Raw genomic sequence first — 25,567 nt, forward strand, 5'->3', positions numbered from 1 at the left:
TAACAGATCTCCTTGAGCATGGATAGGAGCTCCAGTGACTTAAAGTGATAAGACAGCTTCTCCTCTCACAACTGAAGGGAAAGGAATGTTCTTTTTTTAACAACTTGGTGAAAGACAAATGAGCAAGTCTATACTCATCCTTATCTATCACTTAATACGTTGGGTCAGTGGTAATATAATCCCCTGGAGTCTTTCGGACAAATAGCACTGATTAAAGAGAAAACAGGACCGAAGTCATTGTTTCTGATCAACGCCAGAAATACTGCAGGCAGTTGCAGTTTAGTGATGGAAAACCATTATTTCTGATGTCCATTTCCAGCTACTAACTCCACTTTTCTCCACATTATTTTGTAAATCATTTCACCAAACCTGGACTATTTCTGATCAACTTTAAGACCTGGGTCCCAAACTCAGTCCTGAACAAGCTCAAAAATCAGTCATACCTCCATATCCCTGGTTATATCACCTATACAGTGGCTGCTGGTGTATGATAATAATAATAAGTTTATCGTCAAGCACATTGTACGATGTACATCTGCACTAAAATTCTCACTTGCTGCAGCCGAATAGGTACCTGTAAAGAAAAACTACAATAGTAAACAAATAAAATTAAATGAAAGGGGACAGTAAGTGTGTAAGATAGATAATGAAGCATCCTACGTAATTGTTAAGCCATTCCCTGCTTGAATGTACCTTGGTAGGTGAGGAATTCAAGCCCAAGGTACATCTTACTGTTGGCAGTGTTGCCTTCTATTGTCTTGAGTATGCCTGCATTTCCTTCCTGTGTTTTGTATGATTTACACAAGCCCCTCTTTCAGCACCTTCCACAGTGCCGCTCACGTTTGTAACCCGCACAGTGGAATGCAGCCAGTAATTTGATCCAGCCCTGTTGGAACATTTTTTTTCAAAGGTCTGGCAAGGGCACCATAGGTGAGCATGGGGGTGAAAAGTAAACGTTGACATAGTAACAGTGGAAGGCTCGGAGGAATGCACCTCACAATGATCTGCTGCCCCTGTCTGCCTCAAAAGGAGTGCGTGTCACAAATCTTGTCTCTGTTCTGTGGGCCCAGTCTTGCTCCTACATATTGTAACTTCTTGAATGCTAACTGCAGCAACAGCCATTCATCAATTCTGAGAAAGCCAACTTAATGAATACCCTATCTGCTTTACTTAGAATGAAAATAGTAAAGACCCTCCACTACCTTCATGTAAAGGTATTCAGATCAATTCGATATACTGCACTAGTTTTCCATATGTTTCTAAATATTAAATCCACTCCGACTGGCTTGACTGATTCAAATGTACTTCCTTTAACAATGTCTTCTCCAACAATGATGTGAGATTATTATGCAAGCTGTGAATCTTGTCAGCAGTATTCTATTCATTTAGAACTGTGTGATACCTCAATCTTATTTTATTAGACAGTGTTCCTCTGCTGGAAACCTGCTATTGTGTTCCTCTAAGCAAATTGGTTTTTGTTGTCAGCACAGTTCACAATTGTACTGATTGGCTGGAACCCACCAATTGGTCGGGAGGGGGCCTCCAGTCACTGCAGTTTAATTCTCACCATGGCAAGCACCACATTTTTTATTTTCCGCCGAGAATTTTCCAGACATCTGCAAATTGTAAAGCGCCACGTACGCAGTTCAAATCCAGCGCCCTTTCTGTACATGGCAATCAGTCTTCCCAGACACCCACTGAACATTGAATTACGATTTATTGTTATGAACATGTCACAAAATTCATTGATTTGCGGTAGCATTACGGTGCAAACGTTTACAGTATATAAACCACTTTATAAAATGAATAAAAATAGTGCCAGAGAAATAAAAAGTCAAAGTAAGGCAATCAATGCCTTTGGTTCATTGATCATTCAGGAATCTGATGGCAGCGGGAAGAAGCCGTCCTGAGTGCCTGTCTTCAGACGCCTGTACCTTTTTTCTGATGGTGACAGAGTGAAGAGGGCATGGCCTTGGTGATGTGGGTCCTTGAGGGTAGAGGCTGCTTTCTCATGTAAGTGTCCTCGATGGAGAGAAGACTCCATGAGGTCGCAGGCTGAGTTAACAACCCTCTGGAGATTTTTTTGTCCTGAGTGTTGCCACCTCCATACCAAACAGTGATGCAACCAGCCAGAATGCTCTCCACGATACACCTGTAGGAGCTTTTGAGTCTTCGGCGACATATCGAATCTTCTCAAACTCCTCACAAAGTATAGCTGCTGGCGAGCCTTCTTCGCGACTGCATCGACATGGACGCTCCAGGACAGATCCTCTGAAATGTTGACACCCAGGAACTTGAAGTTCCACTGCTGACCCCTCGATAAAGACTGGTTCATGTTCATCTGATTTACCTTTGAAGTCCAGAATCATCTCTTTGGCTTTGCTAACATTGAGTGCAATGTTAATGATGTTACACCACACAATGAGCTGATCTAGCTTCCTCCTGTACACTTCCTCAGTGTCGTCTGAGATTCTGCTGACAACCGTGGTATCATTGGCAAACTTGTAGAGAGCATTTGAATTGTGCCTGGCCACACAGTCATGGTGTAGAGTGAGTAGAGCAGTGGGCTAGGCATGCATCCTGGAAGAGCGTTTCTATTAATTGTCAGTGAAGAGGAGGTGTTGTTTCCAGTTTGTACTGACTGTGGTCTTCCAAAGAGAAAATCAAGGATCCAGCTGCCGAATGGCGTGCAGAGGCCCAGGGTTTGGAGCTTGTTGACCAACAGTGAGGGAATAATGCTGATCAAATCAAATTAATTTAGATATTATTTCATTTTTGATCCCTCTCCTGCCCTTTTCAACTTGAACTTTTCTTTGGCAATTCTTTCACCAATTGAATTTGTATGTTTTAAGGGATGTTGAAAAAGATGTGCCATTACCCCAAATTGATATCCAAAACTTTCCTTTTGCAGGCCCCAAAGTAATCTTCCTCCTGATTCTATTTACATAATTGATAAAAGTCTTTTTTTTCTTGTGATTGTAATATATCAACCTTCATGTCTTCCAAGGAAAATAGTTCCATCTTCTTCAGGGGTCCATCACCTGTCAAATCCTCATGTTTATTGCTATCTGATTGCACAAGTACAACCCGACAAAACAGCATTCTTCGGTCCTCGGTGCAAAACACACAGACAAGCAACCAGACATAAACACATACAGACAAACAATATGTATGCAGGACAAGTATTCACATAGACAAATAAATAAATATTGTTTCATGAATAATTCAAGTAAATATTTTCAGTACCCATTCCATGGCCTTCATATGGCCTTAAAATGTGTCACCAGAACCTGACACTATAGTCCATTTGTGGCTGAACCAGTGTTTTACATATACTCATCCTAACTTGCTTGCCCTTGCATTCTGTCCCTCAATCTAAAAAGCTCAGGACCCTGTTTGCAGTTTTACCAACTTACTCAATCTTAATTTGTACTTGCAGTAATTCACACATATTGTAATCCCACATCTCCGTACCTCTTCTGACCATACCAAAACGTGTCACCTTGCATGTTTCTGCGTCAGTTTTCTTTGGCCACTTCTCCTTCAGTTCCACCAGCCTGTTATACATTCATTTGTTCTCCTCTTCATGGTGCATAACATTTCCTGGTTTTGCTGAATGATAGGTTCCTACTTAGTAGTATCACAGAGTAATACAGCACAGAAACAGGCCTTTTGCCCTATGGCAGCCAAGTTGCTTATCTAAACTAGTGCCATTCTGCATTGGCACACTTATCCCTCTAAACCTTTCTTTTCCTTGTTTTTTTTCAATGCTGATATCCAAATGTCACAAAGGATTTTTTAATTAATTGAAAAATTAATTAATATTATATTATCTTCATGCTGCAAGATACCTGAAACTTCAGATAATGTGTGGAAGAATATTTGTTTGCTTATCATTAGATTAGTTAGTCAATTTTCTGGATGTGACTTGAACAACTGACTCCAGTGTAACCGCACATTTTCTTGAGTTTTTGGTCGCATAGTTAGGGTGGTGGTTAGCACACCGCTCTTACAGAACCAGTGACTTGGGTTTGAATCCTGCGCAGTCTGTAAGAAATTTTTTACATTTCCCACCCCCCACACCCCCCCCCCCCCCCCCAGTGTCTGCGTACTTTTCCTCTGGGCGTTCTGGTTTCAAATTGAATTTTAGACATGCATCATGGTATCTGGCCCTTCTGGCCCATGAGCTGCCCAGATACACCCCATTAACCTACAACCCCCCATATGATTTGAAGAGTGGGAGGAAAATTTCACTCACCAAGAATGACATAGAATATAAAATCAAAGCGTGTTAAAACTTCAACATCACTGGTTAAGCTGTATTAAAATAACATGAATAATTATAATGACCAGAAAGGATTAATAGGTGCTTCCAAGACAATTAGCGATTTTTGAGATCATTTTATGGAGAGATAGTACGCAATCTCAATATTCAAAAAAGAATGTTTTAAACACAATGAAGTAACTTTTCTGGAGGGCAGCTGACTTTTTGTTTCATCCCTCATGGGATCTACTAACACTTTTCTTTTGGAAAAGAGGTACAAGATGATCCCATGAGAAGGTTTTAAAAATGCTCGGAAAATGGGAAAAAGCTGATCAATCTTCAGGATTAGGCACCAAGTAACTCTGCTTTTCTTAAGACACGGCACAGGAATGACTGGCCAAATGGTTCCTTTTAATCCTGCACGTTTTTCTGAAGGAGGCAACAAAGAATAATGACGAATTTTCACCTTAAAAACAATTGAAAATGCACAATATACAAATGCATTTTGGAAACAAGACCCAAATTATTTCTCTCAGCAGAGAATTTCATCCTTGAAATGAGTTCCACAGAGTTGCATTAAAATGCTTTGCTCATTATATGTTTACAGGCATTTCAGGTTAGTGTTTATGCTACAACATTTATTTCCAAGATCGCTGACCAATTCAATCCCATTTAATAAGTAATACCCTTCTGGTTATTTGGAAAGTGTAATAAACTCAGTTGTTGCATTTTGTTCTGCAAGGTTTGAGCTGATTAAGGGGCTGAAGAAGATCAAGGTACAGACTGGGCTGATAGTTAGACTTTTGAAATCTCCCATCCAGCTAATGAGAAAAGCTTAATAAAGGATGAATGTAGTAGACTGTAACACACATCAGATAAGATTACACTGTGAAACATTCATAATAAAGACCTTTGAATAAATTAATGTTTTCAGACATAGAAATTTTAAATCAGGACATTTTATTGTTACAGTTGTCATGTAACATGAACATGGTGTCAGAGAGTTTGCCCATCTGAACCCCAGCGGTCAGCCCTGTGGAATGTAAAGGCTCATTAATTCCTATAAACTAATAAAAGTGAGAATGTGCTTGATAGCTGGTGAACCGCCTCCAGCCCTAATTGCGCCTAACTATTTAAAGGGACATCAGTGTACCTTGACGGGGTTTCAGCTTTGCTCCTGGAGTAAATGCCCATCATGTCGAATATCAAAAGAGTTCCTGCTACTGTTTGTGTGAAGTCTGCTGCCTAGACCCTGCCCAGATCTTATATTTTACACCAGCTACATTTTTTAATGCAGCCACCATTCTGTGCATGTGCACGTCCATAAAATAGTAATGAAGTTCTTGTAAACTGTTCTGAAATAACATTTCAAAATCAGATACTGGAGCAAACTGGTTAAATGTTGATTCCAGTGGATTACAGAAAAGGAAATATTTCCCTTTCTGTAGCCCCTATTTGTCAAGTTCAGGATATTCCAATGGCTCAAAGGCTCTGCAGACAATGGTGTATTTACAAGGCAGGGCTACTGCAGCTGGTATAATGGCAACGTTACCATTCGTGTGGACCCAGGAACAGCGAGGGAGGGGAGACATGGTCTTTCAGCACTCCTCTGCTGGGTCCCACAGCTGGCCATCCCACCCAAGACCCCATCCCGGTTTAGACTGCCTGTAGAATAGGGCCAACAGTTTGTGATTTGGGTTTTTATAAAATAGGAATATCCATAGGTACCTAAGAGAGCAGCATCCTAGCTGGTCAGGCCAGAACACAAGAGTTGTAGGATCCAGGGGAGCATTGAGGCAACATGGGGTACCAGAAATGGGAGAACATCCTCTCCCTGCCAAGAGGGAGAAGCCAGAGAAAAGACCCTATTGAGGAGAAAAGCCATGGGAGTTGACGAGCACAGAGCTTGGTGGACAAAGCATCATTTTCGCCCATGGCCTGCTGGTAACCAGCCTGTGAGAACTAGGTACCGGGACTAGGATGAGGGAGGCAATAGCGATTGGCACTGACAGCTTCCTAGTTACTGATGGTTCAGAACCAAGGGCCCAGGGGGTGTTTTGGATGCCACTGCTAGAACAGGACAGAAGACCGTGTGTGACCCCGGAGGTTAAGGGAATACAGGAAGTGGCAGGATCCACACTCTATGTCAATGAAGAGGCTTCCCTTTCTTGTCCTGATAGGGGTGCCTCTTGGTGCACCTTTACAGGCCAAACAAAGGGAAATCCTTTTTGTGCATTTTGTGTACAAGATAAGAAATGAAATCTTAAAGGTGTAGTGAAACACAGCCCTCAACAAGATTTTAAAAAAACAATTTAGTTTAGTTTATTTAAAACAACTCATGTTGACCAAAGTGCTATAATTACATCACAACTTAAACAACTATTTAAAGTGCAGTGTAAAACGGGTACCCAAGGTTCAGAATTGTACATTCAACACAGTAACAATCAACAATCACTTCAAAAACTTGAGTAAAAATACAACTTCAGCCTGGATTTAAAGGAATTAAAGGAAGGGGCTGATTTGATGGAGGGAGGAATATTGTTTTACAGTTTGAGGACTGCAATAGCAAAGGTGTAATCTTCTTTGTGTTTGCAATTTGAGCACGGAACAGTCAAGTGCCCCAAGTTGGCCAATCTGAGGAGTCTTGAAGTGGAGTAGGGTGTTAGGAGATCGGCAATATAGGAGGGGAATAGTCCATTAAGGACTTTGAAAACAAACTGGAGAACTTTAAAATCTATTCTGAGCTGTACCGGTAGCCAGTGGAGGGAGGCCAGAATAAGGTTGATATGGTCCCTCTTCTTGGCTCTTTCTGGAGTCTTTCTGCCGCATTCTGAACCAGTTTCAGATGGGATAATGACGACTGACTAATTCCTGTATAAAGAGAGTTAGAGTGGTCTAAATGAGGGCATGGATGACTTTCTCAAGGTCTTTCAGGGACAGAAATTATTTGATTTTTGAAATAGTTTGAATTGAGGGATCAATATTGACCAGATTGCCCTTGAACTCCTTTGTTCTTTGAAGGATCGACTCAATTCTCCTGGATCTCCTGATATTTGTGCAGCACCTTAACAAAACAACACCCTTCTGATGCTTGAGGTAGACTTCTTTGCTTGAGTGTCTGACACAGGTCCTGAACTCTGACTCCGAACACCAGAAGCTCCAGCAAATGAGCCATGGCCATTTTCGTTTATGCCATTTTTGCAAGGGGCAATCTGACCCTCCTCCCTCTATTTTCAAAGAAAGACGAAGGGAACAGCAGATTTTCCTTCAACCTACAAATCAAGGGCTCTCAAAACCATTTGATTCAACACCCAGGGGTGTAGCCAGGTTCTAAAGTTAGGGGGAGCATGCACACAAAAAAAGACGCCATGACACATTCCAGATGGTGAGTCAGTGGTCGCGTCGAATGGTGGGCTGAACTGACTTTTCAGCAGCGTCAGACCAGGGTGGAGAGGGGGCTGCTGGGGTGGAGGTAGAGCCATGGACCAAGGAAGGGGACAGCGGCAACAGTGTCGGACCAGGATGGGGGGAATGCAGAGTGGTCGCTCCCCCTGCACCCCCCTCCCCCTGAACTCCCTCCTAGTTACACCACTAAGTACAGCACAGGTATGGCACATAATGTTTCCACCGAACATGGTGCCCAAATTAAACGGAAATTCTGCTGCTTGCCCATGATTCACATCCCTCTATCCCTCCATAGTTCAGTTCAGTTAATTCTCTATGCCATGAAATAGTCTTTAATTTTGTTTTATCTTTGCTACTTGTCAGACATGTGCCAGAAGCATCAGCTGTGTGGTTGGTAAGATTAAAGCATTGCTCCAGGCCCATTCAAATTTTAATAAGGAATACTCACCAGTAATGTAAAATACTCTCTCCCATATATCTAGCTTCTTGTTCCAGTTTGGGAAGCAACTGCTTGTTTTAAAATGCATGCACAGCTTCTGGTCAACCCAGCTGGAAACCATGTAGCTGTGGCTGGAGTTCAGCTCTTCACTGCCCCCTAGTGAAGGAGATGAGACAGGCTGACACATTTTTCCTGAAGGACATGCATGAGAGATCCTGCTAATTCAGAAATTTATAACAAGATACATCCAATTCTCAGCATATTAGAGGAAGAAAAAGCCTTCACCTGATAGTTACAGTACATAATGTTCATTCAAATATCCTTCAATGTGTTGTTGACAATTGTAATTAAGGGTGTCAAAAATATTCTTTGCAGCAGGAATACACATTTAGAAATTATCATCTCTGATAACCAGCAAATACACATTAAACAGATTTGCTGTCCTCTCTCTGCACTATTTATGAGATAGGTGGTAAATTTTTTAATGGTTTTTTTTCCCCCACCAATAACAAATCGTATGAAACACTTGCCAGTAAAATTTTAATTTAGAAGGTTAAAATTCTTGCGGAGTTAGGGCAGCTGTTAGCACAACACTGTTACAGCACCAATGATGGGGACCAGGGTTTGAATCCCACACTGTCTGTAAGGAGTTGATAGTCCCCCTGTGTCTGCGTGGGTTTTCCCTGGGGGCTCCAGTTTCCTCCCACAGTTCAAAATGTGCCGGGGGGGGGGGCTGCTGTTGTAGCTTAATTGGGTGTAATTGGGCAGCATGGGTTCGTGGGCCGAAATGGCCTGTTACTGTGCTGTACATACCATTTTTTTTTAAAGTCTACCCTATATGCAGGTTGCAAGTTAAAAATGGAAAACAGCAAGATTCTACATTCCTTCATTCATTGTTATGTACACAAATGCACACGATTTGTTTTCCTTTGCCCTGTGAAGACACACAAAGAGGTGACATAAATGTTTTTTAGACTGCAATGTCAGGAAAATTGCTGAAAAAATTAACATAATCACTGCCCATGTGGTTGTTCACACTGGGTGACGTTTTTAGACTGCAAGCACCTAAGTGCAGCAGTCCTGGTGACTGGATGTGCAGTGGCTGATTGACAAACAAATTTTTTCCAGTATAGTTTACACTGCAGGCTTCCTCCAAAAAGTTGAAGAGGTCCTGCAGGATAAATCGCAGGGCAGGAATTGACTCAAACTTCCTGCACATTCCTTTTTAGACGCCCGTGTAGTGGCAAAATTCTTTGATTGTGTCGTTACAGGCCTGCAGTCTAAAAACCATAATAGTACAGCCCCATTATCAAAGTGACAGAGAAGCAAAAGAAAGGCCCCTCAGAGACATCGAGTGACTGTGGATCCCATCACCATCTTCATTGCCACTGCCTCCTGAGGTTTTGTAATCTCCGTAGCTACATGGCCTTCTGTTTGGTCCAGCATTGAACTCAAGTTTCAGGCTTCCAAGTCATTCTCGCGACCCCTGATTAAGATTGGCGTAGTGGTTAGCGCAACGTCTTTACAGCGCGCGAATCCCACACTGTAAGGAGTTTCTACGTTCTCGACGTGTCTGCCTGAGTTTTCCCTGGGAGCTCCGGTTTCCTCCCACATTTGAAACATACAGGGGATGTAGGTTAATTGGGTGTAACTTGGGCAGCAAGGACTCATGGGCCGAAATGACCTGTTACTGTGCTGTATATCTAAATTTAAATTTAAACCTGTTGCCTCCAAAGGCCCTTCAGGGGCCCCACTCACCATGATGATTCCTGGTCCCAATAACTGATTCCCAATCTCCAGCAGCCTTCAGCATGGTGTGAGCCCTTCTGCTTTTTTTCCTACCCAGTGGGGTCTCCTCCCAGGGATATTCTCCCACTCTGGTGTTCTGTGCTTCCCTAGAGCCCACAATCCTCATAGTCTAGGCAACCACCTTGGGCAGGGACATATGTGGGTTCTTCGCATCATTGCTATCCTTTGGAAGTAAGGCAGCAGAATGAGGGGAGATTGATTGGAGGGCATCGATAGCTTAAATACAAGCAGGCCTTTCTCACTGAGGTTGGGTGAGACACGGATGAGAGGACATGGGTTAAGGATGAAAGATGAAATGTTTCAAACGAACATTCACCCTGAGCATGTGGAATGAGCTGCCAGCTGAAGTGGTGAATGCAGGCATAATTTTGGCATTTAAGAAAAATTTGAATAGGTACGTGGATGGGTGGGCCATGGAAAGCTATGGTCTGGTCAATGGGACAAGGCAGAATAACAGTTCAGTCCAGACTTGATGGGGCAAGGGGCCTTTTTCTGTGGTGCAGTGTGATGTATTTACTGTGGAGAAGGACATGAAAACAAATGAGCTCTTAAGTCAGAGGAGCCGAAGTAGGCTATTCAGCCCATTGAGTCCACTCCTCCAGTTCAGGGAAGAAAATAATGTCATCAGTGACTTGTGAAGGAAGAGGTGTTGGAGACCTTGAAAACTAGAATGGTGGATAAATCCATGTGCCTTCCAAGTCTATCCTTGGACTTGGTTAGGCTGCGGGGATTTGTGGGAAGCAAGGAAGAGATCACTCAGGGCCTTGGAAGAGAGTTTGCATCTTTGTTTGTACCAGGAAACTGGACGATGTTGAACCTTTATTTAAGAAAGGCAGCAGGGATAAATCAAGGAACTGCAGGCCAGTGAGCTTTACATCAGCACTGGGAAAGTTATCGGAAGCTCAACAAGAAAATCTGCAGATGCTGCGGTCAAATACAAGACCCAAATGTGATCGGTAAACTGAGAAAGTCAGAAGTAAAAGGTAACCAATGTTTCAGACCAGAGTCCTTCGTCAAGAATGCCCAGGACCAAAATATTGGTTACCCTTTTACTTCCTACAGATGCTACCTGATTTGCTGAGTTTCTTCATCATGTCGGCTCTGCACAAGTTATTGGAAGTAATTCTCTATGATGGGATTCATTTACCTTTGGTATGGCACCGACTAATTAGGGTTAGTTAGCATGGGAAGCCAAGTCTCGCAAACTTGGTTATGTTTTTTGACATGTCACCAAGGGGGATTAACAGGTCAAGGCAGTGGACATTCTTTATATGGACTCCAGCATAAAAGGCTGGTCTGGAAGAGCAAAATACATCGTATCTGTGGTGGGCTGGCCAACTGGATACAGAATTGGCCTGGTGGTGGGATTCAGAATGTGGTAGTCGGGGGTTGTTTTTCAAATTGCTGGCCTGTGATCAGGGATCAGTGCTGGGTCCACTGTTGTTTCTCATCTAAATTAATATTATTACTCATGCGGGATGGTTAGTAAAATTGCAGATGACACAAAATTGGTGGTGTTGTGAGCAGTGAAGAAGGTTGCCTAAGGGTATGGATCAAATGGGAAACCAGGCTGGAAATGCCACATGGTATTTAACCATATAACCATATAACCACTTACAGCACAGAACAGGCTAGTTCGGCCCTACTAGTCCATGCCGTAACAAATCCCCACCCTCCTAGTCCCACTGACTAGTGCCCGATCCATACCCCTCCAGTCCTCTCCTATCCATGTAACTATCTAGTCTTTCCTTAGATGTAACCAATGATCCTGCCTTGACCACATCTATCGGAAGCTCATTCCACATCCCCACCACCCTTTGCGTAAAGAAATTTCCCCTCATGTTCCCCTTATAATTTTCCCCCTTCAATCTTAAACCATGCCCACTAGTTTGAATCTCCCCCACTCTTAATTGAAAAAGCCTATCCACGTTTACTCTGTCTGTCCCTTTTAAAATCTTAAACACCTCTATCAAGTCCCCTCTCAATCTTCTACGCTCCAGAGAAAAAAGTCCCAGTCTGCACAACCTTTCCCTGTAACTCAAACCTTGAAATCCTGTCAACATTCTCGTGAACCTTCTCTGCACTCTCTCTAGTTTGTTTATATCTTTCCTCTAATTTGGTGACCAAAACTGTACACAATACTCCAAATTTGGCCTCACCAATGCCTTGTACAATTTCATCATAACCGCCCTACTCTTGAATTCAATACTCCGATTTATGAAGGCCAACATTCCAAATGCCTTCTTCACCACACCATCTACCTGAGTATCAGCCCTGAGGGTACTATTTACAACAACTCCTAAATCCCTTTGTTGCTCTGCACATCTCAATAGCCTACCATTTAATGCATATGACCTATTTAGATTTGCCTTTCCAAAATGTAACACCTCACACTTATCTGTATTAAATTCCATCAGCCATTTCTCAGCCCACACCTCCATTCTTCCTAAATCACCTTTTAATCTACGGTAATCTTCCTCACTGTCCACAACACCACCAATCTTTGTATCATCCGCAAACTTGCTTATCCAATTCTCGACCCCTACTTCCAGATTGTTAATAAATATAACAAACAATAGTGGACCCAGGACCGATCCCTGAGGAACTCCACTAGTCACTGGCCTCCAATTGGACAAACAATTTTCTACCACTACTCTCTGACACCTCCCATCCAACCATTGCTGAATCCATTTCACTACCTCCTCATTTATACCTAATGCCTCCTCCTTTTTTCCTAACCTCCTGTGGGGAACTTTGTCAAAAGCTTTACTAAAGTCTAAATAGACAACATCCACAGCTTTCCCTTCATCAACCTTTTTTGTAACCCCCTCGAAAAACTCAATCAGGTTTGTCAAGCATGATCTACCCCTGACAAAACCATGCTGATTACTCCCTACAATCCCTGTACCTCCAAATAATTGTAAATACCATCCCTCAGAACACTTTCCATCAACTTGCCCACCACAGACGTCAGACTCACGGGCCTTTCATTCCCAGGTTTACATTTAGACCCGTTCTTAAACAGCAGAACCACATGCGCCACCTTCCAATCCTTTGGCACTACCCCCGTGGCCAGTGACATCCTAAATATCTCTGTTAATGGCTCCACTATCTGTCCACTAGCCTCCCTGAGTGTCCTCAGGAATATTTTGTCCGGTCCCGGAGATTTATCCACCTTTATCTTTTTCAACACAGCCATCACTACCTCCTTGATTATCCTTATATGCTTCATTACCTCCGCACTATTTTTCTTTACCTCAACTGGTTCAATATTTTTTTCCCTAGTGAAATCCGAGGCAAAGAAATCATTCAAAATTTCCCCCATTTCCTCTGACTTCTCACTCAGCCTACCCTCACTATCTACAAGGGGTCCAATTTTATCCCTCACTAATCTTTTACTTTTAATGTACTTATAGAAACCCTTTGGATTTATTTTTACTCTGTCTGCCAAAGCCTCTTCGTGCCTTTTTTTGGCCTTTCTAATTTCTTTCTTAAGATTCCTTCTACACTCCTTGTAGTCCTCCTTCAAATTGTCAGCTCTCTGTTCTTTATACCTCTTGTACACCTCCCTTTTTCTCCTAACCAAATTTCCAATATTCCTCGAAAACCAAGCCTCCCTATGACTTCCAGCCTTTCCTTTGATCCTCACTGGGACATAACTACTCTGTACCCTCAAAATTTATTTTTTGAATATCCTCCATTTCTCATTTACACCCTCACCTGAAAATATCCTGTCCCACTCAATACTCCCCAAATCCCTTCTTATTCCTTCGAAATTTGCTCTTCTCCAATCCAGAACCTCAACTTTAGGCCCCTCCTTGCTCCTCCCTAAAACTACCTTAAAACTAACAGAATTATGATCACTAGACCCAATTGAATCTCCAACATTAATGTCTGATACCTGACCTAGCTCATTCCCTAACAGGAGATCCAGTATTACACTGTCCCGAGTCGGTTCTTCTACTAATTGATTCAGAAAACAATTTTGAACACATTTAACGAACTCTAACCCATCCAGCCCTCTAACTATATGGGTATCCCAATCAATGTGAGGGAAGTTAAAATCTCCCATGATCACTACCTTATGATTCTCACACATATACATTATCTCTCTACACATTTGTTCCTCTAGTTTTCTTGACCCATTTGGTGGTCTGTAATACACCCCTATTAGCACCCTCATGTCTCCTTCACCTCTCAATTCCACCCAAACAGCCTCACTGGACAATCCCTCCAGACCATCTTGCCACCTCACGGCAGTAATGTCCTCCTTAACAAGCAGAGCAACTCCTCCCCCTTTCTTACCCCCTGATCTATCACATCTAAAACAAATGTATCCTGGAACGTTAAGTTGCCAGTCCTGCCCCTCTTGTAGCCAGGTCTCACTAATTGCCACAATATCGTGACCCCAAGTATCTGTCCATGCTCTAAGCTCGTCTACCTTGTTCACTATGCTTCTTGCATTAAATATATGCAATTCAGAGAATGACCCTCACATACATTCTCTTTTCTACCTTCTACCCTAATCTCCATCCTACCTTTGTTATCGTTTTTATTCTTATCTAGGTGGCCATGCTCCCTTGACTCTGCTCTCACACTCTGTTCCCCACCCCCCTGCCAAACTAGTTTAAACCTTCCCCCACAGCTCTAGCAAATCTGCTTGCCAGCACATTGGTCCCCCACCAGTTCAAGTGGAATCCGTCCCTTTTGTACAGGTCTGACCTTCCCCAGAAGAGATCCCAATGATCCAGAAATCATCTCTTTAGCCACGCATTCATCCTCCACATCCTCCTATTTCTACCCTCACTAGCGCGTGGCACCGGCAGCAATCCAGAGATTACTACCTTGGAGGTCCTGTTTTTTAACTGAGACAAGTACAAAGTGATGGATTTGGGAAGTTAAACCAGGGCAGGATGTATACAGTAGTAGGGCCTTTGGCAGGGTTGTTGGACAGAGAGACCTTGAGATACAAAGGTGGCACGGTTGGGGCAATGCCTTTACAGCACCAGTGATCTGGACCAAGTGTTTGAATCCTGTGCTGACTGTAAGGAGTTTGTATGTTCTCCCTGTGTCTGCATGGGTTTTCCCCAGGAGCTTTGGTTTCCACCCACCTTTCAAAAGATCTGGGGATGTAGGTGAATTGGGTGTAAATTGGGAGGCACAGACTCATGGCCAAAATGGCCTGTTATCATGCTGTATGTCTAAATTTAAATTTTAAAAATAATTTAAATTTACACATTTTGCCAGAAAGGTGTCACACAGGTAAAAGCAGTGATGTGGAAGGTGAATAACACTCTCATCTTTGTCATTTCAGGTGTGAGCATATGAGTTGAGAGGTCATGTTATTGCTGTACAAAACAGTTGGTTAGACTGCTCGTGAAGTACTGTTGCAGTTCTGGTCACTACACTGCAGGAAGGACCTGTTTAAGTTGGAGAAGGAACAGAAAAGACTCACAATGATGTTACCTGGATCCAAGGGCTTAAATTATAAGGAAAGATTGGATAGATTGGGTCTGTTTTACCGAATGCAAAGAAGGTAGAGAGGTGACATAATAGAGGTATATATAATGACAGAGGTATAGATAGCCTGTTTTTCATGATAGGGGTGTTGAAAATGAGAGGGCATAGCTGAGAAGGAGGAGGTTTAATAGAGACTGGAAGGGTACATTTTTCACATAGTGCAGAGGAGATCATGGAGGCAGGAACAGGAACAATGTGCAAGAGGCATCTGGGCACATACTTGAATGCGCAGTGCTTGGAGAGATATGGAATTACCACAGTTATGTCAGATTAGTATAGGTAGGCATGATAGTCATAGTGGGCTGAAGGGCTGTGTTTATGCTGTACAACTCTAACATTCTATTTTGGTCCCAGCCAAATTTCATATTATAACATGAGTGAATTCAGTTCAATTTCAAGTTTTTTTTTACCATCCAATTGTACCAATACTATCTGACAAAACAGCATTCTTCTGTCCACTGTACAAAACAATGCAAAAATATATACATACATAACACACATGCAGACAAGTACAGTATCTGTATACATTTATTTTGAAGTCAATATTATTAATAAATAGTGGAGGATCCAAGAGTTGTTTTTAGCAGTTCATTGGTCATTCAGCATTCTCACTGCCCATGGGAAGAAGCTGCTCCTCAGCCTGGTGGTTCTGGATCTAATAGTTCTGTATCTCTTTCCCAAAGGGAGTAGCTGGAAGTTGCTATGCATGGGTGGTAAGGTCTTCACTGATCACTGTTTAAACAATGATCGCTATAATTGATGGCCAGGAGCGATACCCCAGCCCATCCTCTCTGCTGCTTTTATGATCCTATAGATTGACCTCCCATTCAATTTTCTATACTAAGCATGATGCAGCTGGCCTGCACACTCTTGGTAGAGCTCCTGTAGAAAGTTGACAGAATGTTGGCTGATAGCTTTTCCCACCTCAGCCTTCCAAGGAAGTGCAGCTGCTGTTACACCTTCCTAACAAGTGAGGAAATGTTGAGTGTCCAGGTTAGGTCACATCCTAAGTAGATTCTGAGGAAATTGAAGCTTTCTATTCTCTCCACTACTGAGCTATTCATGTGAAATGAAGGTTGATCATCCCTGCTCTTCCTGAAGTCCATGATCATCTCCATCTTGTCCCTGTTGAGACCGGGATGTTATTCTAGCTCCATTTCCTGAGATTCTCCACCTTTTCTCTGTATTGTGATTCATTGGTGTTGCTGATGAGGTCAACTATTGTCATGTCATCTGCAAACATGATGACTCTGTTGAAGCTGGATTTGGCATTGCAGTCATGGGTCAGTAGTGCGAACAGGATCGGGCTGACATGAGCTCAACAATCTGCTCCTGACCCGAACAGACTGTTAGGAAGTCCAAAATCCAGTTACAAAGAGGGCTGTTGAGTCCCAATGAACACAGTTTCCCCATGAGTCTCTGGGGTATGATTGTATTAAGTGCCAAGCTGAAGTCAATGAATAGCAGTCTGGCGTATGTGGCATCGTTATCCAGGTGGGTCAGGATTGAGTGGAAGGACAAGACTATAGGATTGTCAGTAGACTGGTTCTGTTTGTAGATGAATCAAAATGGGTGCAGTGCCTCTGGGAGGTGAAAAGTCCCATCATGAGATGCTCAAAGCATTTCATAATGGTGGAGATCAGAGCCACTGGGCAGTAGTTGTTAAGGACAGTTACTGTCACCCCCTTTGGAACCAGGATGATGGTGGCTGTCTTGAAACCAACGTGGATGATGGACTTCTGTAATGACGTAATTGATCACTCTTTCAGTGAAGAATCTATTTGGATTAGGTTAGTGGATCTTTGTTTTCATTACTCTGAAGGTAAGAGTAAATGGATACTGTAGCATCTCCAAAATAAAAGTACTGTATACATTTATAGAGATTACAATAAATTCTGTGTTATCATCCATAGATTGAAATAAATTAAATCGTCTGAGACAAAGAAAGAGGTGGTGTGATTGGCAGGGGCATAGGAGGTCAAAGGGAAGGTAGCTACATCATTACTAAGTATCAATCTCTCCCTGTTTTCCAACACCTCCTACCCTGTCATTGGTTTTATAATTGGCAGAGATTCATTGACACATTTGCATTGCGGTTCCTTTGCTTTTTGATGTAGCTTTGTGTACATCTGCTCAAATCAGGCCATTAGCTAAGAAGCAGAACTAAACAAATTACATGTAGGGGAGCAGGAAGTGTCTGAAGATAAGAAAAATTGGCCAGCTTATGCCCTTGGCTTTTCCCTCTTGACCCTCCAGTATAGCACCTGCTCCCCTCCACAACTAATTCCCCTTCTCAGCATTCACCTCTGCTCGGATCATCCATTGTTGCTCTGGTATGATCCAAGAGGAGATTCATTATTGGCAGGTTGCACATTGAAGCTGTTTAAATGAAGCCCAAACTTGATCATGGCCCAGGCGAATATATGTTTAATTGGCCGTCGACACAAAAGCTGAAGTGCCTCCACGCACTATAAGCCGTTGGATTTTTCAGCTCTGGCAGAGCACAATTTAGTGTTAATTTCACTACATTACTGGAGGCCCCCATATAAGATATTGGTGAGGTTAAATTTGGAATATTGTGTGCGGTTTCAGCTACCTACATGAAAGATATCAATAAAATTGAAAGAATGCAGAAAAAGTTTACAAGGATGTTGCCAGGACTTGAGGAGCTGAGTTGAATAGGTTAGGGTTTTATTTCCAGGAGAGCAACAGGGGAGATTTGATAGATGTTTATATAAGATTATGAGGGGTAATCGATAGAGTAAATGCACTCAATGTCTTTCCACTGAAGTTGTGTGAGGCAAGAACTTCACTGGAAGTCAAGGGTGAAAGGTGAAGGAGGAACATCAAGGGGAGCTTCTTCACCCAGAGGGTGGTAAGAGTGTGGAATGAGCTGCCAGCAGATGTGGCAGATGGGGATTTAAGAGAAGATTGGATAAGTTCATGTTTGGGAGCAGAAATAATAGTTCAGCGTGGATAGATGAGCTGAAATACCTGTTTCAGTGCTGTAATGTTCTATGGTTCTATGAATCATTTTCTCTGTCCTCCTCCAATATATTCATTGGACAACAGCGAAATCAGCCCGGAAGGCTTGGTGTGAGTTCGTATCTAAGCCTCACCTTTTTCTCAATTGGAGTTGCTGCTGTGAAGTCGCTGGAAACAAAGCCAGTGAAGCCAGTAGCAGTGGTGATCTCCAACATCTGCCTATTGACCATGTATATATGAGCTCACCAGCTCCCTTCCCCCAGAGGCAAAACTACAACATAATTGACTCAATAAACCTGTAAGCAGATATTTTTACAAATGCTTCTTTATCTGAGGCAGATCCATACAAACCCAAATGACTTATAGGATTGGGGTGACAATTCTTTGATTCTTTACCGATTCATTACCGAGTCATGAAGCAAAACCACACAGAAACATGTCCTTCAGTGCAGAGGATCTGTGCTGAGCATGAAGCCTCATCCACATAGATCTTATTCTAATCTCACTTTGTTCTCTCCATATTCTCATCAACTGTCCACGGATTCTACCAGTCCTTGACATATTAGGGCTAATTTACTTAACCCAATGACCTGCACACCTTTGGAGTGTGGGGAAAACCAAACAAACCCTGGGCAGTCACATAGAGAGGATCGAACTCCACAGAGGTCAGGTTTGAACCAGGCTGTTGGAGTGATGAGGCTCTGCCTGCTGCCCCATTGTATTTATTTGTGTGTATTTAATTGTAAGCATTTACAATTTCAGGAGGAACAACTAACTGAGCAAACCTTCATGTTCTTATTTAACCCCTAAGCAATAGAATTTTTCCCTACAGTCATCTGGTAGCACAAATGACTCAATCAGAAATCCTGGGTTAATGACCCAGAATTTTAGTCGGCCGTACTGGCAGACTGTTGAATAATGAAATAAAAACACAAAAATGCTGGAGGAACTCGGCATCTATAGGGGGGTAAACATATATAACCAATGTTTAGGGACAGTGCCCTTCTTCAAGGTATGAGTCAAACTACTTTACTGCAATCACAGTGTCTGGGGTCTTTCGTGTTTCACTTCATTGAACAATGAAACCTTCGTTGACATGCTCCTGGTGCTGTTCTACATTGTGACCAAGGGAATTTGCATTCCTTTCTCCATATGGCCAGTTTTCCTGGTGGTCCATTAGCAAATTGGCTTAGATTTATGAGCGTACACAACAGGAAAGTACTGCGCTATCCTCCCTCTGCGATTGACAGGCCAGAGAGGCTCCTAGAAGCTGTAATCACCAAAGGAGTGAAGGTCAAGGAAGATCTAATTAGGTTACAAACAGAAAAAAGTGAAAGGTATTTTCCCCACTGATCAGTAAAATCAGCAAAGGGTGAGTGGAATTCCATAAATCAGAATCACTTCTAAAAGCATTGAAGGGCAGGTTAGTGGATATTTTTGTTCCACACAAGCAATTATTCAAAGCTGGAATGAATTAACATTAGTGACCATCAAAGCCAAGATATCTCACTGCTTAGGAGGAGATTAAATAAACAGCTGATGTAGAAAATTGAGTGGACTGGTTTTACTTCTGCTTTTTTAAATTATTATGATCTACGATGCTTAGCTACAAAATATTTAGTTTTAGTGTATGTATACAAAAATGTACTTTTAAACAGCTGTAAGTTGAATTCTGGCTTCTTATCACTATAATCCAATATAGCATTAAGCTGAACTCCAGCAGAATACAGCGAATAAAATATACTGTGCCTGCCTTGGCCTTGTTTGTACCTAATAGTAGTTACTGAGTGAAATAGTAAAAATAACCTTGTGTGTCAAAGGAATATGGGCATTGATGCAAGGAAAAGCCAAGTTTAAACCTCCAATGAAAATCAATGAAAATCTTTAACGCTGAGTTTGTGCCATAGATCCATTTGTGGTTACCATGGTAACATTTGATATTAATGTCATACAACCTCCATTTTTGTGAGTTGACTGAAATTCTCACACCTTGATTGAGCAGTGTTTACAAAATGAAATCAATAGTTCTCGAGGCCTGGGAAAGGCTCGCAGTTTTCCCCACTGGGCCCCCATCAAATAGAATGCATCCACTTCTCATCATAGTCCTGAGTTTGTCCCAGGGATCAGGATGCTTTGAAATGCTGTAACTATCTGCTTCTTTCAATCATATGAACTACAAAGTCCTGACTGTCTTGCAGACCGTTTCTCTCCCTTCAACGAGGTACCTGGTTTCAGCTGCAGGTTTGGGAGCACTCCCCGCCAGAGTTACTGTGACTGGCAACATGATGAATCTGCAGACTTTAAGTGGGAAGTCCACATGGGAAAAGGAGAACCCACCAACAGAGGACCAGATGTAAATTATACCATGGGTAAGAAATGACATTTAAAATAATAAATATTTGCTATTATCATTGAGCAAGTAAAAAAAACGTGGTGTTGCAGTTGGGCAAATATTCTTTTTTGAGGTGTCAGATCAGTCCATAATTAGTGTACTGCACTCAATGTGGAGCCACATTATCGGCCAAACTGGGTAATAATGCCAGACATCCAATGCTGAAGGATACTTGAGAATCAGATTTTCTTAATGATGACCAGTTTCTGATCATCACTATTGATGAGAGCTTTTTATTCCAGATTTATTTAGTTAGATGAACTTCTCCAGCTCCCTCATAGGGATCTGAAAACCATGTCTCTGGGTTTAGGAAATAGAAGCAGGAGAAGGCCATTCAGCCCTTCGAGCTTTCTCCATTATCCAATGAGATCATGGCTGATCTGATGGTAGGCTCTTCTCCACCTTTTCCCATATCCCTTAATTCCCCATCTCTGTAAAAATCTATGTAACCTTTTCAGTAATACTGTATATTTAACTGAGGTCACCTCCACTGCTTCAATGGGCAGCAAATTTCATAGATTCACCACACTCAGGGAAAAGCAGTTCCTCCTCATCTCCATCCTAAATCTACTACCACAAATCCTTCTATCCTCCCTCACCAATAGAAACAACTTACCTACCTCTATCTTAATTTTATACATTTCTATAAGATCCCCTCTCATTCTTCTAAATTCCATTGAGTACAGACCCAGACATCTCAACCTCACCTCACAGGCTAACCTCCTCATCTCTGGAACCAACCTGGTGAACCTTCTCTGCACTGCTTCCAAAGCCAATGCATCCTTCCTCAAGTAAGGAGACCAGAACTGCACTCAATACTCCAGATGCGGCCTCACCAGTACCTTGAAAAGTTGCTGCAGAACCTCACTGATCCTAAATTCAATCCCTCTGATCATTACCAAGCTGCTGTATCTCCTGTCACCCTACGGCAATCAGGAAAAATTGGTCATAACTTTACTCAAGCTCATAATGTTCTATTTCACATTTCTGACACCTGAATTGTGAAGATTACAGGTTTTCAAACAGATCGTTGCTGTTGGCAACCGGCTGAAAAGATCTTATTTTACATTATTTTTTAAAATCAGTATTGAACTGAAAGAATTGTTATTTTGAGAAATATCTGCTGGATAAGAAATAGACTTCTTCCCATTGATGTCAGGTTCAATCGTTGCCTCTGCCAATCTTATCAGATATGGTGGAAGCAATGCTCAGTGTGCCCAATTCAGGAGGGCAATAAATCTTTCTTAGATTTCTTTTTTGACCAAAATCTTTTGAACAATTATCCACCAAATTCAAAATACCTAGACATCACTTTTTTTTTCATTATTTACTGGTTAGAATCTTGAATTCTTTAATTTTGAGGCTCGCTCAATATCTGGAACCTTCTATGATAGGGGAGATTTATCATTTTAAAATGGTGTTATCATATTATCAGACCTTTAAGATCAAGGGATGGTTTCCTGGACAGAATTAAAAAGCTATGGAAACAAGGTTTTCAACAGTTAATTTCTGAAACTACATGGAATTCTATTTTGAAGCGAGTGCATTCATCCTCTCTTTGTTCTAGACACTCATTAATACAGTTTAAGGTAGTACATTGGGCCCAATTTTCCAAAATCCAATCCGTGGTTCTCAACCTTTTTCTTTCCACTCGCATATGACTTTAAGTATTCTCTGTGCCACAGGTGCTCTGTGATTAGTAAGGGATTGCTTAAGGTGGGATATGGTGGAAAGAAAAAGGTTGAAAACCACTGTTTCACTTGTACCCAATTGACTCGTCATGTGCAGTTTCATAACTCCAAAGGAAATGGGCTAATGACAAATTTTCTCAAGCAAAATATTTCAGTAACAATTGGTTCTAGAGCAGTGGTTCTCAACCTTCCCTTCCCACTCACAGACCACCTTAAGCAATCCCTTACTAATCACAGAGCACTGATGGCATAGGGATTACTGAAAGTGGTATGTGAGTGGAAAAAAAAGGTTGAGAACCACTGAGCTAAATTCTATTCTAATCTTTCTTCTAAATGTGATAAATGTATAACTGAAGAAGGTACATATGTTTTGGTTATGTCCCTCACTTTCCAGTTTTTTGTAAGATGTATTTCATACAAATCCTTTTCCTGCTTGTTTCCTTGGTTGTCTGATATGATGGCACATCTGTCTTTAGAAAAAATTAGATGTTCCACTACTGAATTTTTTTTACCTTATGCAAAATTATTTTCAAAATTTTTAAGATTAGTTTATTTTTAAATTTTTTTTTACCCCATTGATTACTTTTTGAACTGTTTAGGGTTTAGCCAGTAGCCTCTGAAGGGAGGCGGTTGATAATTCATAAAGTGTTTTTTTTGGATTTTTGTTATTTCATTTCAATGTGACGTAGATCTTAACACCATTTTTATTATTGTGAGATTTGTTAATACTTTACCTAATTATCATGTACTTATGTAACATTTACTTGATGAAACCAATAAAAATATTAGAAAAGGAGGGCAGTAAATGCCTGAGGGAGTGAGGAAGGGTCAGCCCTCACTGGCAGGACCCTTTCCCACAAGCTTGACACATCCCCCAGTGAACACAGAAGCTCACTTCTCACAAAATGATGACTCGGGAGAGGTTTCCAGAAAGTGCTTAAGAACATAAGAAATAGGAGCAGGAGCAGGCCATCCAGCCCATCAAGCCTGCTAACTATGGTAGCCTCCACAGTTTTGTTGGGCAGCAAATTCCACAAATTCACCACCCTCATCTCCATCCTAAATCTACTACCCCGAGGCTATGACCACTTGTGACCAGTGGGACCTTCACTCAGGAAGGAATAACCTTCGGAGACAGGGAGGAAGGAAAATATCAGTGAGCAAAATAAACTACAAAATAACTCAACAATCCCCTGAGGCAATGCTTGGGGGAAGGAGAGTAGAAGGAAGGAGAGGAAAGCTACCCTCTGCTTTTAAACATGAATTTGTTTGAAAAATTAATTAGGTTAAGATTAGGGCTGTACTTTTTAAGAGAATATGTGCTCACACAACTGCATAGTCCTTTGGCTGTGAATGCAGAGTGTGGTTCTGGTTTCCCAGAACTGCATTCTGGGAAAAGTTCAGCAGCCATACTAAAAAGGTTATCATCTTGCCCAAGCGGCTGGCTCACATCAAAGAAAAGCCAGCCTTTTCACCTTTTCACCTATAGAGTCACCTGATAGTTAAGGCATGGACCTTCAGAGTTCCAAATATCATATCAATCAGGAAGAACATTACATGCCTTCTATTAATAGCATAATTAATGACATGCAGTGATTGAAGAGCTAGCTGGTACAGTGATTAGCAATAATATTAGTGTTAGGTCACAGATTTTTTTCTCACAATCTGTAGTTCTATTTATCTATCATAACTGAAGGAATTAATTCTTGTTCTTGATCCATGTAGGCAAAGACCATTTTATTTACACTGAAAAAATTGGAGAAAAAGAAGAGCAGGTTGCGCGATTATGGAGCCCTTCCTTGCCATTCACAAGTTATGGGCATTGTATGGTTTTTTGGTACCAAATCCGTGGAACTCATGGCAGCAGTTTGAATGTGATTCAAAGGAAACTGACAGGTGGCTTCCCTACCAGAGTCCTCTGGACCTTGCGTGGACCTCAAGGTAACCACTGGCAGGAAGGGCAAGTACTCCTCCCGCGATCATCACATGTCTATCAGGTAACATCAGGAATTCTTTAATGACTTGAAATCTGCATATTGTTTAAATATCTTTGAATTGCACAACCAAGCATAACATCGTCCAGATATCTGTCTGTTAAAATGTCAGAACTCTTCAATTACGTCAAGGTGATCAGAGAGACCTCTGGAGAGATGCTCTGAAATACCGAGATGGAATAAAATGAGAAGTCAAAACCAGACACATTGATGCAATCTGCAGGAGGATTTTGGCAAGTTAAACAGCATCAGGGGAGAAAATGAATGGTCAACATTTCAGGCCAACACCCTTTATCAAGATTTAAGAAACCCCTTTATCAAGAGGATTTTGCCTCAAAACATCGACCATTCTTTTTCTCCCACTGTTGCTGCTCGACCCACTGAGCTCCTCAAGCAGACTGTGTCTAGCGTCAGATTCCAGTATCTGCAGTCTCCTATTTGTCTTCAGCAGAAATTTAAATGGCAGGAGGTCTTACTTAGAGCAGCACTGTTAGCATATAGGTTAGCACAACGCTATGACATGGCCAGGGACTTGGGTTCAAATCCAGCACTGAACAAGGATAGTTTTGCCCATCACTAATTGGATTGCTTGGCTATGTCAGAAGCAACTGGAGTCCAATGAAAGCCTGTCAAGTTAAAGATGGCAGATGTCCTTTTTCGATGAACTTTAGTGAACTAGATGGGGTCCTGCACTGACCTCATAACTTCATGGTTACCGCTTTTGGTGGTACACCACCGGCCTACTGCAGGGGGCAACCTCTGTACCTGCAGGAGTGTACCACCGGCCTACTGCAGGGGGCAACCTCTGTACTTGCAGGAGTGTATCACCAGCCTACTGCAGGGGGCAACCTCTGTACTTGCAGAGTGTACCACTGGCCTACTGCAGGGGGCAACCTCTGTACCTGCAGGAGTGTACCACCAGCCTACTGCAGGGGGCAACCTCTGTACTTGCAGGAGTGTACCACCGGCCTACTGCAGGGGGCAACCTCTGTACTTGCAGGAGGGTACCACCAGCCACTGCAGGGGGCAACCTCTGTAGCTGCAGGAGTGTAAGGGGACAGGACAACA

The 25,567-nt window shown here is 42.1% G+C and overlaps 1 protein-coding gene across 2 annotated transcripts in view; it reads left to right on the plus strand.

The window, feature by feature from the left end:
• nrp1a (neuropilin 1a) overlaps nt 1-25,567 on the plus strand; it is a 221,958-nt gene that overhangs the window by 186,599 nt on the left and 9,792 nt on the right. For both annotated transcript variants that reach the window (XM_069914440.1, XM_069914441.1), the window contains exons 14-15: nt 20,621-20,791; nt 24,231-24,502. In XM_069914440.1, the coding sequence (XP_069770541.1) occupies nt 20,621-20,791; nt 24,231-24,502 (443 nt within the window). The remainder of the gene's footprint in view (nt 1-20,620; nt 20,792-24,230; nt 24,503-25,567) is intronic.

Source organism: Narcine bancroftii, chromosome 1 (assembly GCF_036971445.1).
Source record: "Narcine bancroftii isolate sNarBan1 chromosome 1, sNarBan1.hap1, whole genome shotgun sequence".
Lineage (NCBI taxonomy): Eukaryota > Metazoa > Chordata > Chondrichthyes > Torpediniformes > Narcinidae > Narcine > Narcine bancroftii.